Consider the following 15,375-nt stretch of genomic DNA (forward strand, 5'->3'; position numbering starts at 1 on the left):
TCTGTGAGAGAATATGAATGAAACTTATTCAATTTGTATGTGCAACCCTAACATCTGTGAGAATGGGTTTGTTAGATGCTGTGACAGGGTCGGCACCTCAATTCACTGTTCGACGTTGTTGCTCATTTAAATGGAAATTGTTCCAAAAATCACTCAATTCACAATAGATCATTCAAATTATTCTCAAGCACCAAACAACTTTGAACGAACACAAGCAGAATCCTCAAAGAGCGAATGGTGGCGATTGTAATCTTTCATACCACCACTAGATGGAACCAAAGCCTCACTATCAACCATAGTCGCGACTTCATGGATCATAGAATTTACAGTGCAGAAGGAGGCCATTTGGCCCATCGAGTCTGCACCGGCTCTTGGAAAGAGCACCCTACCCAAGGTCAACACCTCCACCCTATCCCCAGAACCCAGCAACCCCACCCAACACTAAGGGCAATTTTGGACACTAAGGGCAATTTATCATGGCCAATCCACCTAACATGCACATCTTTGGACTGTGGGAGGAAACCGGAGCACCCAGAGGAAACCCACGCACAAACGGGGAGGATGTGCAGACTCCGCACAGACAGTGACCCAAGCCGGAATCGAACCTGGGACCCTGGAGCTGTGAAGCAATTGTGCTATCCACAATGCTACCATGCTGCCCTTGTTTGGTCTTGTTTGTAACGGTATACACAGAAGAGAGCCGTTTCTAACTGTCTTTGCTACCTGCAGAGTAAGATTTCAATGATCCTTTAAATGCATTCTTTCTTTCGCGCCCAAATCAAATGCACTGATGTGCATCAGCGGGCACAAAAGGACAAGGTGGTTTGCCAACAGTAATTGGCACATTTTAATTCCTGAATGATTGCAAAGAAAGTTTTTGGATAATAGAATCAAACAGCACAGAAAGAGGCCATTCAACACATTATGCCTGGTCATTCTCCAATAGAATTATCCACGCCCTTGCTCTTTTCCCATACATTTCCCGTACATTGTCTTCCTCCAAGTATAAATTCAATTCTGGCAAAGTATCGATGATCACCTTTTCTCTGTACTGGACCCTGGCTCTGCCCCTGACGACTGCTCCTCTTCTCTCTTGTGTTCGACTGGCTCGAGTGGCAGGAATCGTAGTTGGACAGGGTGCTGGACGGTGAACCCATGTCAAGCCCGGCGTGCTGCTGCGACGAGACGGTGGTGTTGGGGGACGACATTCCCGAGTCGATCTGCTTGTATTCCAGATCCAAGGACGGGTCTCGGGACAAGACCCGGTGCTCCACACTCTGAAAGAAGACAGAAGGTTGTGGTGAAAATCATTTGCGCTGCCAGTAAGGATGGAACTTACAGGGTACCACGCGGCCTGGATAGAGTGGACATGGAGAAGATGTTTCCACTTGCAGGAAAAACTAGGAGCAGAGGACACCATCACAGACAAAAGGGACGATCCTTTAAAACAGAGATGAGGAGGAATTTCTTCAGCCAGAGGGTGGTGAATCTGTGGAACTCTTTGCCGCAGAAGGCTGTGGAGGCCAAATCACTGAGTGTCTTTAAGACAGAGATAGTTAGGTTCTTGATTAACAAGGGGATCAGGGGCTATGGGGAGAAGGCAGGAGAATGAGGATGAGAAAATATCAGCCATGATTGAATGGCGGAGCAGACTCGATGGGCTGAGTGGCCTAATTCTGCTCCTGTCTTATGGTCTTATGGTAAGGTATAATTCACTGTTTGTGTTTCAGTGCCTTCCCATCGTGATCACTAAGGCCTTTTTTAAGAGAGTAGGCAGGAGTATTATGGGGTTTGTGTGGGCGAATAAGACCCCGAGAGTAAGGAGAGGGTTCCTGGAACGCAGTAGGGACCGAGGAGGGTTGGCGCTGCCAAACCTGGGGAGCTACTACTGGGCAGCAAATGTGGCGATGATCCGCAAGTGGGTTATGGAGGGAGAGGGGGCGGCATGGAAGAGGATGGAGATGGCGTCCTGTAAAGGAACGAGCCTGGGGGCGTTGGTGACGGCACCGCTGCCGCTCTCGCCGACAAAGGATACCACGAGCCCGGTGGTGACGGCAACGCTAAGGATCTGGGGCCAGTGGAGACGGCACCGGGGTGCAATGGGAGCATCGGTGTGGTCCCCGATCAGGGGTAACCACCAGTTTGTCCCGGGGAAGATGGACGGGGGGTTCCAGAGCTGGCATCGGGCGGGGATTGGAAGAATGGGGGACCTGTTCATCGACGGGACGTTTGCGAGCCTAGGGGCACTGGAGGAGAAGTTTGTGATACCCCCGGGAAATGCCTTTAGATATATGCAGGTGGGGGCTTTTGAGAGGCGACAGGTGAGGGAATTCCCGTTGCTCCCGGCACAAGAAGTTCAAGACAGGGTGATCCCGGGTATATGGGTCGGGGAGGGCAAGGTGTCGGAAATACACCAAGAGTTGAAAGAAGAGGGGGAAGCGCTGGTAGAAGAGTTGAAGGGTAAATGGGAGGAGGAGCTGGGGGAGGAGATCGAGGAAGGTCTGTGGGCTGATGCCCTAGGTAGGGTTAATTCCTCTTCCTCGTGTGCCAGGCTCAGCCTGATACAACTTAAGGTGGTCCACAGAGCGCACTTGACAGGGGCGAGGTTGATTAGGTTCTTTGGGGTAGAGGACAGATGTGGAAGGTGCTCAGGGAGCCCGGCGAACCATGTCCATATGTTTTGGTCATGCCCGGCACTGGAGGGGTTCTGGAGAGGAGTGGCGGGAGCAATATCTCAGGTGGTGAAAGTCCGGGTCAAGCCAAGCTGGGGGCTGGCAATATATGGAGTAGTGGACGAACCGGGAGTGCAGGAGGCGAAAGAGGCCGGCATTCTGGCCTTTGCGTCCCGGGAGGGGGGAGGGGGGGAGGGGGGACTGCCTGGGAGGGTGGATGAGCAAGAGATAACATGAAGGGTTGGGGAAACGGGCACGTACGGGTGAGGGCCAGTGTACAAAGCTGTGTAAATATATCATTTTGCCATGTATATATCTTGCTCTGCGCGATTTCTCGTTTTTTTTTGTTACGAGGGGGGCGGGAGTTATTGTTTGTAAGGGAGAAAAATTGTGTTAAAAAACTTTAATAAATATATATATTTTTTAAAAAAGGTATAATTCAACATTTCTTTGGTTACTTCCCTTCCTTTGTTCGATGAGGCCAGTTACTCCTGACAGGAGTTTTATTCCTCATTTGTTACCTAAATATACCAATCATGCTGGGTCCAATCTTCACGTCTACACTGTTCCCCACCTTCTGACAAGACTCACTGAGGTGGGAAGAGGATTCACTAGATAGCTGTCCAGACAGGGCAGAGGAATGATTATTCCATTAAATAGTGACCAAGGATCCTGATTGGTTTTCAGGTGGGCCTCTGACTGAGGCCAATTTCTGTCCACACGCAGTTCAAAACGAATGAGCAGAGGCCCAGGTTTGAACGTGGATCTTCCTGATGGGAAACCCGTGGGTCAGGCACATACTTTGTGAACTTAAATTTAACAATGCAGGCAAGTTCCTAATACATCTATAGCGAAGGGAATAAACAGTTAGATACGGTGCTGGAAAACATAACACAGCAAAGCCCCCACATACATGGTGTTGCCGCCATTTCCCACTCGTAGAAAAGGAAGCTGTGTAAATGTCCACACTACATTTTCAAAATCAAATAAGTTAAAATTAAAAGCGAAATACTGCTGATGCTGCAAATCTGAAATAAAAACAGCAAGTGCTGGGAAAACTCAGCAGGTCCAGCAGCTTCTGTGGAGAGAGACACAGAGTTCAAAGTTGGGATGTTTCAGCCCCACCCGCCGCCAGAATCATCTGGTCCTGGCGAAAGTCAATGGCCAGCGGCATTCCCCGTGATGCATCCCACCTCGGCCACGCCACAGAAAACCCCGGCTAATGGTTCAAATCCAACATAACTCTTATTTCGAAACTAGAAAAGGCTTTTCCGGAGCATCTCAAAGTGCCTTTATAGGCAGTAAAGGACTTTTGAAGCGTAGTCACTGTTGCAATGAACATACACTGGGCGGCACGGTAACTGTTGCTTCACAGCGCCAGGGTCCCAGGTTCGATTCCCGGCTTGGGTCACTGTCTGTGCGGAGTCTGAACGTTCTCCCCGTGTCTGTGTGGGTTTCCTCCGGGTGCTCCGGTTTCCGCCCACAAGCCCCGAAATACGTGCTTGTTAGGTAAATTGAATATTCTGAATTCTCCCTCTGTGTACCCGAACAGGCGCCGGAATGTGGCGACGAGGGGCTTTCCACGGTAACTTCATTGCAGTGTTAATGTAAGCTTATTTGCGACAATAAAGATGATTTAAAAAATGTTTTTTTAAAGTGGCAGCCAATTTGTGCACAGCAAACTCCCACAGACGGTGATGTGATCACGACCAGGCAGTGTGCTTTGGTGATGAATATTGGCCAGGGCATTGCGGCTAACTGCCCTGTGAACAGACGCAAAACAGCCCTTGCAGGCTGGCACACCGACCATCTCCACCTCCAACCCGAAAACAAAATATTAAACCTGTTTGAAATTAAAATCTTCTCAAGCCTTACTACAGTCGGAATAATGGTAAAAGATTCCAGATACCTAGAACTGTCAGTGTCTCAGCCTGCAATTCAACGACAAATCAATGCAGGCTTTGTTACAAGGCTGGAGTCTGCCTGAAATCATTACACTGCACAAGCACCAATTTGCACTAACCTTCTCGCTCTTTCGATCTTAAGGTACAAAAAATGTTAAATCGAGAGTCCCACATTTCCAGCTGAAAGTCATAAAGTTAACTTGACCTACCTTTACTGTGTCCACTAAACTATTTCCAAAACGTGCCATCATCTTCATTACCCCCAAAAATAGTTCAGATAAAAGTTGCTTACGTTGCCCATAACTTGCTGAATACTGAAAGCTTGCAAGAAAGATTGTGTTCCTTTGCAATCTTGTATGGTCCAGGCTGGAGTTAGAGATTCCATATATGTGTGTGTGTGTGTGTGTGTGTGTGTGAGCGAAAGCTACAGCCACCTGGGTATCCTCAGGAAGCGAACATAATGTTCGCTCAGGGATTCATGGCAAAATAATTAGGCCTTTTGTTAGCAGTTTTCTCAGATGTCACATGACCAGCCCCGTTCATTAACACCTTCCCGGCTGTGGCTGTCACGGTTTAAAGAACTAACTTTTAATAATTTGCCCTTTTGAGGCTGGCTTAACTCTCTCACGTACCTTCAGAAAATTGCAACTTGGCTACTTGTCAATAGAACATTTCAATTGGTCAGTGCAAAGAACGGTTCTGTTCTCCATTCTGCACTCGGTGTGACCCTGCTCCTCGTTTTAGTTCTTTGTGAACAATCAAACAGTAAACTTGGCACATTAGTACAGACTGCGACGCTGCTTTGCATGCTAAAACCTAGAGAAGTCTTTAAACAAGAACAAAAAAGAACAAAAGAACAAAGAAAAGTACAGCACAGGAACAGGCCCTTCGGCCCTCCAAGCCCGTGCCGACCATGCTGCCCGACTAAACTACAATCTTCTACACTTCCTGGGTCCGTATCTCTCTATTCCCATCCTATTCATGTATTTGTCAAGATGCCCCTTAAATGTCACTATCGTCCCTGCTTCCACCACCTCCTCCGGCAACGAGTTCCAGGCACCCACTACCCTCTGTGTAAAAAACTTGCCTCGTACATCTCCTCTAAACCTTGCCCCTCGCACCTTAAACCTATGCCCCCTAGTAATTGACCCCTCTACCCCGGAGAAAAGCCGCTGACTATCCACTCTGTCTATGCCCCTCATAATTTTGTAGACCTCTATCAGGTCGCCCCTCAACCTCCTTCGTTCCAGTGAGAACAAACCGAGTTTATTCAACCGCTCCTCAGAGCTAATGCCCTCCATACCAGGCAACATTCTGGTAAATCTCTTCTGCACCCTCTCTAAAGCCTCCACATCCTTCTGGTAGTGTGGCGACCAGAATTGAACACTATACTCCAAGTGTGGCCTAACTAAGGTTCTATACAGCTGCAACATGACTTGCCAATTCTTATACTCAATGCCCCGGCCAATGAAGGCAAGCATGCCGTATGCCTTCTTGACTACCTTCTCCACTGTCTTGCCCCTTTCAGTGACCTGTAGACCTGTACACCTAGATCTCTCTGACTTTCAATACTCTTGAGGGTTCTACCACTCACTGTATATTCCCTACCTGCATTAGACCTTCCAAAATGCATTACATCACATTTGTCCAGATTAAACTCCATCTGCCATCTCTCCGCCCAAGTGTCCAAATGATATAAATCCTGCTGTATCCTCCAACAGTCCTCATCGCTATCCGCAATTCCACCAACCTTTGTGTCGTCTGCAAACTTACTAATCAGACCAGTTACATTTTCCTCCAAATCATTGATATATACTACGAACAGCAAAGAAGGGGCAATGTATCCCATCGAGGCTGCTCCCTGTTCTCTCTTCCATGATTCCGTGAGGAGCAGCTGTCACGATCCCAAATGCAAGAACCAGATCGCCATTCCTCCCTTTTTTGTATTCATTCAAGCGATTTGGGCTTCGCTGGCTAGGCCAGCATTTACTGCCCCTGAGAAGGTCACGGTGAATTGCCTTCTTGAACCGCTGCAGCCCATGTAGCGTAGGTACACCCACAATGCTGATAGGTAGGGAGTTCCAGGATTTGGGTTACTGTCTGTGTGGAGTTTGCACTTTCTCCCCCGTGTCAGCTTTAATTTCCTCCCATGGTCCAAAGATTTGCAGGTTTGGTGGATTGGCCATGCTAAATTGCCCCGTAATGTCCAGGGATGGATAGGTTAGGTTACGGGGATAGGGTGGGGGAGTGGGCCTAGGGAGGGTGCTCTCTCGGAGAGTCAGTGAAGACTCGATAGCCTCCTTCTACACTGCAGAAATTCTATGGTTCTTTTCTCTGATTTTTTACCCAGCGATAGTGAAGGATATATTTCCAAATCTGGATAGTGATTGGCTTGGAGGAGAATTTCCAACATGGGGTTCCCATGTGTCTACTGCTCTTGTCCTTCTAGATGGGTGTGATCGCGGGGTTGGACGATGCTGCCGAAGGATCCTTGGTGAGTTCCTAAAATACATCTAATAGATAGTACATATGGCTGCCACTGTCTGTGGATGGTGCAGGGAGTTAATGTTTTTGGATGGGGTGTGAATCAAGTGGGCTGCTTTGTCCTGGATGGTGTCAAGCTTCTCCAGTGTTGTTGGAGCTACACTCATCCAGGCAAGTGGAGAGTATTCCATTACACTCCGGTCTTGTGCCTTGTAGATTGTGGACAGGCTTTGGGGAGTCACGAGGTGAGTTAGTCGCTGCAGGATTCCTAGCTTTGACCTGCTCTTGTAGCCACAGTATTTATGGTTCAGTTAAGTTTCTGGTCAATGGTAACCCCCAGGATGTTGTTAGTGGGGGATTCTGTGATGGTAACGCCATCTTCAAATGGTTAGGTCTGCTCTTGTAGGAGATGTTCATTACTTGTGTGACGTGAATGTTACTTGCTACTTGTCAGCCCGATCCTGGATATTGTCCAGGTCTTGCTGCATTTGAAGCTTCATTATCTGAGGAGTCGCAAATGGTGCTGGAACATTGTGCAAATATCCGCACTTCTGACCTTATAATGGAAGGAAGGTCATTGATGATGCAGCTGAAGATGGTTGGGCCTAGGACACTACCCTGAGGAATTGCTGCAGTGATGTCCTGGAGCTGAGATGATTGACCTCCAATAACCACAAACATCTTCCTTTGTGCCGGGTATGACTCCAACCATCGGAGAGTTTTCCCATTGATTCCCATTGACTCCAATTTAGCTAGGGTTCCTTTTTGCCACACTGAGACAAATGCTGCCTTGATGTAGGGCAGTCACTCTCACCTCACCTCTGGAGTTCAGCTTTTATCTCCATGTTTGAACCAAGGCTGTAATGAGGTCAGGAGCTGAGTGACCCTGGCGGAACCCAAACTGAGCGTCGGCGAGCAGGTTATTGCTGAGTAAGTGCCGCTTGATAGCACTGTTAATGAGTCTGTCCATCACTTTACTGATTATCGAGAGTAGACTGATGGGGTGTATTTCGCTGGGTTGAATTTGTCCTGCTTTTTGTGCACAGGATGCAGCTGGGCAAGTTTCCACATTGCCGGGTCGATGCTCGTGCTGCAGCTGTACTGGAACAGCTTGACCAAGGGTGTGACAAGTTCTGGAGCACAAGCCTTCGTGACTGTTTCTGGAATATTGTCAGGGCCCGGAGCCTTTGCAGAATCCAGTGTCTTCAGCCTATTCTTGGTATCACGCGGAGTGAATCGTATTGGCTGAAGGCGGACAAATCTGTTGCTGGGGACCTCCGGAGCAATCCGAGATGGATCATCCGCTCCGCACTTCTGGCTGAAGATTGTTGGGAATGCTTCAGCCTTATCGTTTGCACTGATGTACTGGATTCCTCCATAATTGAGGATGGGGATATCTGTGGAACCTCCCCCTCCAGTGAGTTATTTAATTGCCCACCACCATTCACAACTGGATGTGGCAGGCCTGCAGAACGTAGATCTGATTGGTTGGTTGCGGAATCACTTAGCTCTGTCTATTACTTGCTGCTTCTGCTGTTTGGCACACAGGTAATCCTGTGCTGTAGCTTCACCAGGTTGACACCTGATTATGCGGTATACCTGGTGCTGCTGCTGGCATGCTCTCCTGCACTCTTCATTGAACCAGAGTTGGTCCCCTAGCTTGGTGGTTATGGTAGACTGGGGGATATGGCTGGGTCATGAGTTAGATGGTGTCTGGGACATTACCTGTGAGGTTCTGATTCCGTGAGTATGACTATGTCAGGCTGTTGCTTGAATAGTCTGTGGGGAAACTCTCCCCATTTTGGCAGAAGCCCCCAGATGTTAGTAAGGACGACCTTGCAGGGTCTAAGGGCTGGGTTTTCCATTGTCGTGTCTCCGGCGCCCAGGTCAATGCCAGGTGTTCCGCCCGACTTAGTTCCTTTGGGATGTTTTTGTGGTTTGATACAACTGTATCAGTGGGTGCCTGGAACTCGCTACCGGAGGAGGTGGTGGAAGCAGGGACGATAGTGACATTTAAGGGGCATCTTGACAAATACATGAATAGGATGGGAATAGAGGGATACGGACCCAGGAAGTGTAGAAGATTGTAGTTTAGTCGGGCAGCATGGTCGGCACGGGCTTGGAGGGCCGAAGGGCCTGTTCCTGTGCTGTACATTTCTTTGTTCTTTGTTCTTTGAGTGGCCTGGGCCACAGAGAGGGCATTTAAGAGTCAACCATATTTCTGTGAATCTGGAGTCGCCTATGGACCAGACCAGGTAAGGATGGCAGATTTCCTTCTCTAAAGGACATCAGTGGGGTCTGTTATTGAAAATATGGAAAGATGTGTAATTTGAAACATGGAAGTCTGGCAATATCTGGTCTGAGAGAAACATGAGGGGATACAGGAAAATATCCCATCAAGGGTTAACAGCAGCTGCCAGGGCAGGATTGTAAAATGCAGGTAGCCTCAGTCAAGCAGGCTTAGAAAACAAGACAAACAGGATTTTGAATGAAGCCAAAAACAATGGCTCACACCTTCATTGAAAGTAACTATCTTAGTGAGCAGCTGGAAAAGAATGGATGAGGTTCAGTTGAATTTGGTGATAATTCTAGGTGTGAAAATTTGCTGACACCAGGTAAATTAAAGATAACTGGAGACTATCAGTCTACGAGAAACATGATTCAAAGCCAAAATCAAAGTCAAAATTATGAGCTGAGGACACAATTGGAAAATAAAACTATAGAAATGACAGGAATTAAAAGTAACACCTCTTGAAGTCAAAGCATTTTGAACATCACAAAGGACACAATGTAATCAGATCTATGAGATGAAGTCATGTCAAAGTGAATACTTAGTTGCCTTAGAATGTTTAGATCAAAGATACTTTTTACAATCAAAGTGAAATAAGTTACTTTACAATAAAGTCATAAAAACTAGGTAACTGTTAGAAAAATATATAAACCCAGAGACCATGGCAGGAACTACGAGAACCAGAACTCAGAGGGAGAGAGAGAGAAGCAGAGAAAGAACAAGCAGGTCAGAGTCAGATTACAGTCAGCTCGGCCATGGGAAAGAGACAGTGCCATGGGAAAGCAGCCGAGCTAAAACAGCTAATACATCAAATGAAGACTAGAATTTAAAGAGTAGGCAGAGTCAGCTCAGAGTCAGCTCAGAGACAGCCAGCAGAGTCAGCTCTCACAGCTCGGTACATGGGAAAGACAGGACACAGCAACAGAGCTAACCAGCAAATACATCTAAAGAAGACCAGACTTTAAAGAAGATTGATTGTCAAGTTGGGCCTGAAGGTCCCTTCAACCAACTAGAAGGATCCAGAAGCAAGATCTTTTTTCCTTTCTGTAAAGAAAGTATTTTGCTTTTAAAAGAAATATAATAATAAAATAACGTAATTTAACCTGAAATAGTGTTTATTCCAAAGTCTACTTTACTTACTTAGCAATGCGGGACCCAGCTTCGATGCTACTAAGTGGTAAGTAGATGAAATCTTCGGTGAAGGTATGGGTTATACCAAGGGATAACTTGAAAACATAGTTTGACCTGAATAGCACCCACTGAAGCTTGCATCGGAGTCGAGGAGTGAGAATCCCTGATCACCATTTAGAATGTCGGCCCTTTTTGGTATAGGGGGACTTCTAAGAATAGTGGTGAGTTTTCAAAAACAGGTCCCAGTGATTTTGAGTTGAAGAATCAGAACGGCCATGCCCTCGCTCCACCTCTGATCTTCACTATGAGTGTGGCTCCCCGGTGGGAGGGTGGCTCCTCGGAGGGAGGGGTGGCTCCCCGGAGGGAGGGGTGGCTCCCCGGAGGGTGGGTGGCTCCCAGGAGGGAGGGTAGAAGCGTGGGCTAACACCTCACTATTCACCCAGTCATGGTTACTGTTGAAGCTCACTGGGGACATTTAGTTAAAACTTTGTTTTTTTTAACTGAAAATTGGCTGATGCCAAGGCAAAGTGCTTTCCACGTCTTGGGTGATGCCATGCATAGGATGCCAGGCTATCGCCATGGTTAGAAGCTGGAGTAATACCCTCTGTTCTCATCTCTGGTCTAAATAACCCGATACAAATGCTGTCCTGAAGTAGCTCTTTGTCACACCAAATTCGGTCCGAGAAGTGACCAACGAGCGCTAATACCCGTGGTGTGGCTCCTTTAATGGTTTTCACCACTGCACGATCTTTACTGTCCGACATGAAAAGAATAGTTTGTTCACAGTGGCTGATGGAATCATAATGGCTGCATTTAAAATAATTTTGCTCACCTAGACTAACCTCGAGCCAGCCAATTGATTCAAAATAACACATTAATAGGAGGCTAGTTGTGAGTTCTCGATTCCAAACTTCTGATGCATTTATTCACCAATATTGACAAAACTGACTGCGCAACCATCTAAACTGACACAATGACAGGCAGAAGAAGCCAATTCTCTCCATCCACTGCATAGCATTAATCAATGTTGGTAACCAGTCCTTAATCCTAAGATCCCTCACCTATTCCGTGTGGAAAGAAAATCTCCCCCTCAAAGCAATGGCAGAATCTTCAATGAAACAAGGGATTCTCATCCCCAAAATATGCAATGGCGACACAAACATCTTTCAATGTACAGTTGAGCTGTACAGAATGAGAATGGTCTTTCTTGTGGTAAAATAAAGGCCTTAGTTTTCGGCCTAAATGTGCAAACCGACCCTGGCTGATTGAGTCCGATCCCACAAAGCACCAAGTGTGTAACACACAAGTGCAGCTATAACTGGATCTCTGGGCTGTGCAATTGTTACTATCCGTATATACCAGAGGCTGGAGAGAGCATTATATTAGGCTTCAATAGTAAATAAACTATTATATTAGGCTTCAATAGTAAATAAACAACTTCATTATTTGCCCAATTCTGTGAGTTTCAGATAGAACTGTGTTCTGATACTGCCACAAAACAAGGAAATGGCACTTGTACCTACAGGTTTTGGAAATGTTGAAGAAATGTTTAGGATTAATAATTGTATGTAAAATAAATGGGATTTAAATTATTTTTAATCCCATATCCCTTAATCGGGATGGGTGGCACGGTGGCACAGTGGTTAGCACTGCTGTCTCACAGCTCCAGGGATCCGGGTTCAATTCCAGCCTCGGGTGACTGTCTGTGTGGAGTTTGTGCGTTCTCCCCATGTCTGCGTGGGCATCCTCCGGGTGCTCCGGTTTCCTCTCATAGCCCAAAGGTGTGCAGGTTAGGTGGATTGGCCACGCTAAATTGCCCCTTTCGTGTCCAAAAGGTTAGGTGGGTTTACAAGGATAGGGCGGGTGAGTGGACCTGGGTGGGGTGCTCTTTCAAAGGGTTGATGCAGGTTCGATGGGCCGAATGGCCACCTTCTGTCGGGATTCTATGATTTCTAATTATAAGCCAACTGGGAAAATTTAGAAAACGATAAAAGTCTTGACCAATCTCAGGACTGACCTCTCTGTATTAATGTTGAGGTGACTGATTTCAGCTGAAGTGCTAGTTCAATTCGAAAACAATGCAGGAGGGACAAGATAAGAAAACATTGGCCAAAGTTAGTTACTTCTACCGGTCACGGACGCGTGTGAACACTCCAGAGAGGACACGTCTCATGGCTCACAGCTGAATCATCACTGCTCAGGATGGACTTTTGAATCAGGCAAAACTTGTACCCAAAAACACGGTGCTACGATGAGGAGAAAAACTGAAAAATGAAGGAGGTACGATTAATTTGTTGTTCAAACTGGAACTGTGCTCTTTTGTGGCATTGAGCACAGGAACTCCCTCATAAATATATAAATATGGTTGCAGTTCTCTCTTGTTTTTCTTACCATGTTCTCAACTGTCTTGAGGTACTTGGCGCATTGACTGTGTCCATTGTACTCGGCTAGGTCAGCGGATGTGCAGCCATCATGGTCACGAGCAGCCAGGTCCACACCATTGACCACGAGGATTTGACAGCACTGGGGAAACAAGTGGAATAGTAAGTACTTCTCACACCTGTAGAAACGTATAACAGATGTTGCTGCTTTGACGACAGCACAACGCTTGATAATTCTCCACACAGATAACTATTAGTTTCGGTCCCTATTTGAGCACGGAATGCAGTTATTGTATTCAGACTAGAGAATGACAAAGTAATGCTGAATATTGTCAAGTGCGCTGCATACATTGTATACCCGTGTGGTAACTGAGTCACGGCATGGCGGCACAGTGGTTAGCACTGCTGCCTCACAGCGCCAGGGATCCGGGTTCGATTTGGATCTTGGGTGACTGTCTGTGCGGAGTCTGCACATTCTCCCTGTGTCTGCGTGGGTTTCCTCCGGGTGCTCCGTTTTCCTCCCACAGCCCAAAGATGCGCAGGTTAGGTGGATTGGCCGTGATAAATAGCCCCTTAGGGTGGGATTGCAGGAATAGGACGGGGGATTAGGCCTACATCGTGTGGTCGTTCAAGGGGCCAGTGCAGACTCGATGGACCGAATGGCCTCCTTCTGCACTGTTGGGAGTCTATGATTCTATAAATACATGGTTGTGTCATTTTGCTTAACACATCTAATGTGCACTCCTTCTCTCACGATTAGCTAATCTCCCTCCATGGGAAACCTATTATTTCCCTTTTTAAATAATTCTTTCCTCTCTTCTTCGTTTTTATGCTCCTAAAAAGTACACTTGCAAACTCTCCCTTTTGAGGTGCACCATATTGCCCCGTGGCCTTTTTCTTTTCCAGTAACCTCAAACCTCTTGTCCCCCTCAGTATTCCCTTTCCCCTGCAACCGACCATCTTTTAAAATGCCATAGCAACCCCGCTAGAATGTTACTTCCGGGTCTGCCTCGTCTTCTCTCCAAATTTCGCATAATGGCTTCAAAGACTGAAACACACTTGTACATTATTCCACAAAGGATTTTATGCATGTGCTTTTGGTCCACTGTGCTACCGTGCTGACCTTCTGTCCAATCAGTTGTTGTAATATAACAAACATATTTGTGTCTGGGCCTCTGTAAGGTGAGATGAACAATATCTTCCGTGCCTCATTGCGCTTTCGCATTGAAAAAAAGATGCCAACTAACCAATTATATGAAAGAAAAGAACGAGAAAATGCTGGAAAATCTCAGCAGGTCTGGCAGCATCTCTCGGGAGAGAAAAGAGCTAACGTTTCGAGACTGATGACTCATTGTTTCATGATGAGAGGTTCATTCTTTCATTGGGGCATCAGATTGAACACCAAATCGAAGCTGAGGAATTATTTCCTAGTTTTAATCCTGATTGTCAAATTCTCTCAGATCACCCAGATGCCGAATAAATCTCCAGTGCTGCCCAAGTATTTGACATCTTGCTCTCTGAATGCGCCAGTTCCATTTCCATAGTCCCGATGTTCACGCACTCCTGGCACTTCCCCGCTATCATTTCTATCCAGATTGACATCGGGCGTGATTCAGCCACAGTGCAGAGCAACGGCTGAAACCTCAAATCAGGCTTCGTGTCAGGCTGATCACGAGTCATCTGATTCATTCTGCCGCGATCTGGATCACACCCTCGCTGGGCATGATCCAGATAATGATATTTAAATGAGCCATTAGGCACCCAGGCATCATGGGCACTGCCAGAGTGCCTGGTTGGGGGGCGGGGGGGGGGGGGGGGGGGGCATGCCCATGAAATGGGAGGTGAGGGGAGGGGGTGGTTTGAGGGGACAAAAAAAGGTTTGGGGGCTGAAAAGGGTGGAGGGGGGCATTCTGAAAACGGGGGATCCTGAAAAGGGGTTGTGGTGATATGCATCACTGTGAATACACAAGGGGTTCATGTAAATACATGTAGACTAGATAGACACTAGCGCGAGCACCAGAGACATGACACACAGACATTCAACCAATAGGCCAGTAAGATAGGATACGACCAATGGGCAGTCACGATACACACAGAGGTGACACTACCACAGGAGGGCATTACACCAACCCATATAAAAGGACACAGCACACATGTTCAGTCTCTTTCCAGTGGAGACACTTAGTGAGTACAGACACAGGGTTGATTCAACACATCACACCCACCACGTGGATTGTAGCAGACTGGTTCGTCAGTCTGAGTAGCTATAACAGGATTAACAGGAGAGTCAAATCCAAGTAGGAGAATTTTTAACAGTTTAATAAATGTGTTAAAGTTATCTCCAAGTCTGAACCTTCCTTTGTCAGAGTGCACATCAAGGAAGCAGCTTATACTACGTCAAGAGAATAACAAAACAGGGGTGGTGTTTAGTGATTGGGATAGTCATTCAAAATGGTGCCCCGATTTTCTGGGAGCCATTCCTGTTGGTGAGCCCAGCTCCCCACTGCAGGGAA

General features: G+C 46.9%; 1 protein-coding gene across 1 annotated transcript in view; it reads right to left on the bottom strand.

Moving 5' to 3' along the window:
• Nucleotides 1-15,375, bottom strand: part of espn (espin) — a 199,024-nt gene that overhangs the window by 125,155 nt on the left and 58,494 nt on the right. The window contains 2 exon segments of the mRNA XM_072477998.1: nt 1,040-1,277; nt 12,873-13,004. Of these exon segments, the coding sequence (XP_072334099.1) occupies nt 1,040-1,277; nt 12,873-13,004 (370 nt within the window).

Source organism: Scyliorhinus torazame, chromosome 16 (genome assembly GCF_047496885.1).
Source record: "Scyliorhinus torazame isolate Kashiwa2021f chromosome 16, sScyTor2.1, whole genome shotgun sequence".
Lineage (NCBI taxonomy): Eukaryota > Metazoa > Chordata > Chondrichthyes > Carcharhiniformes > Scyliorhinidae > Scyliorhinus > Scyliorhinus torazame.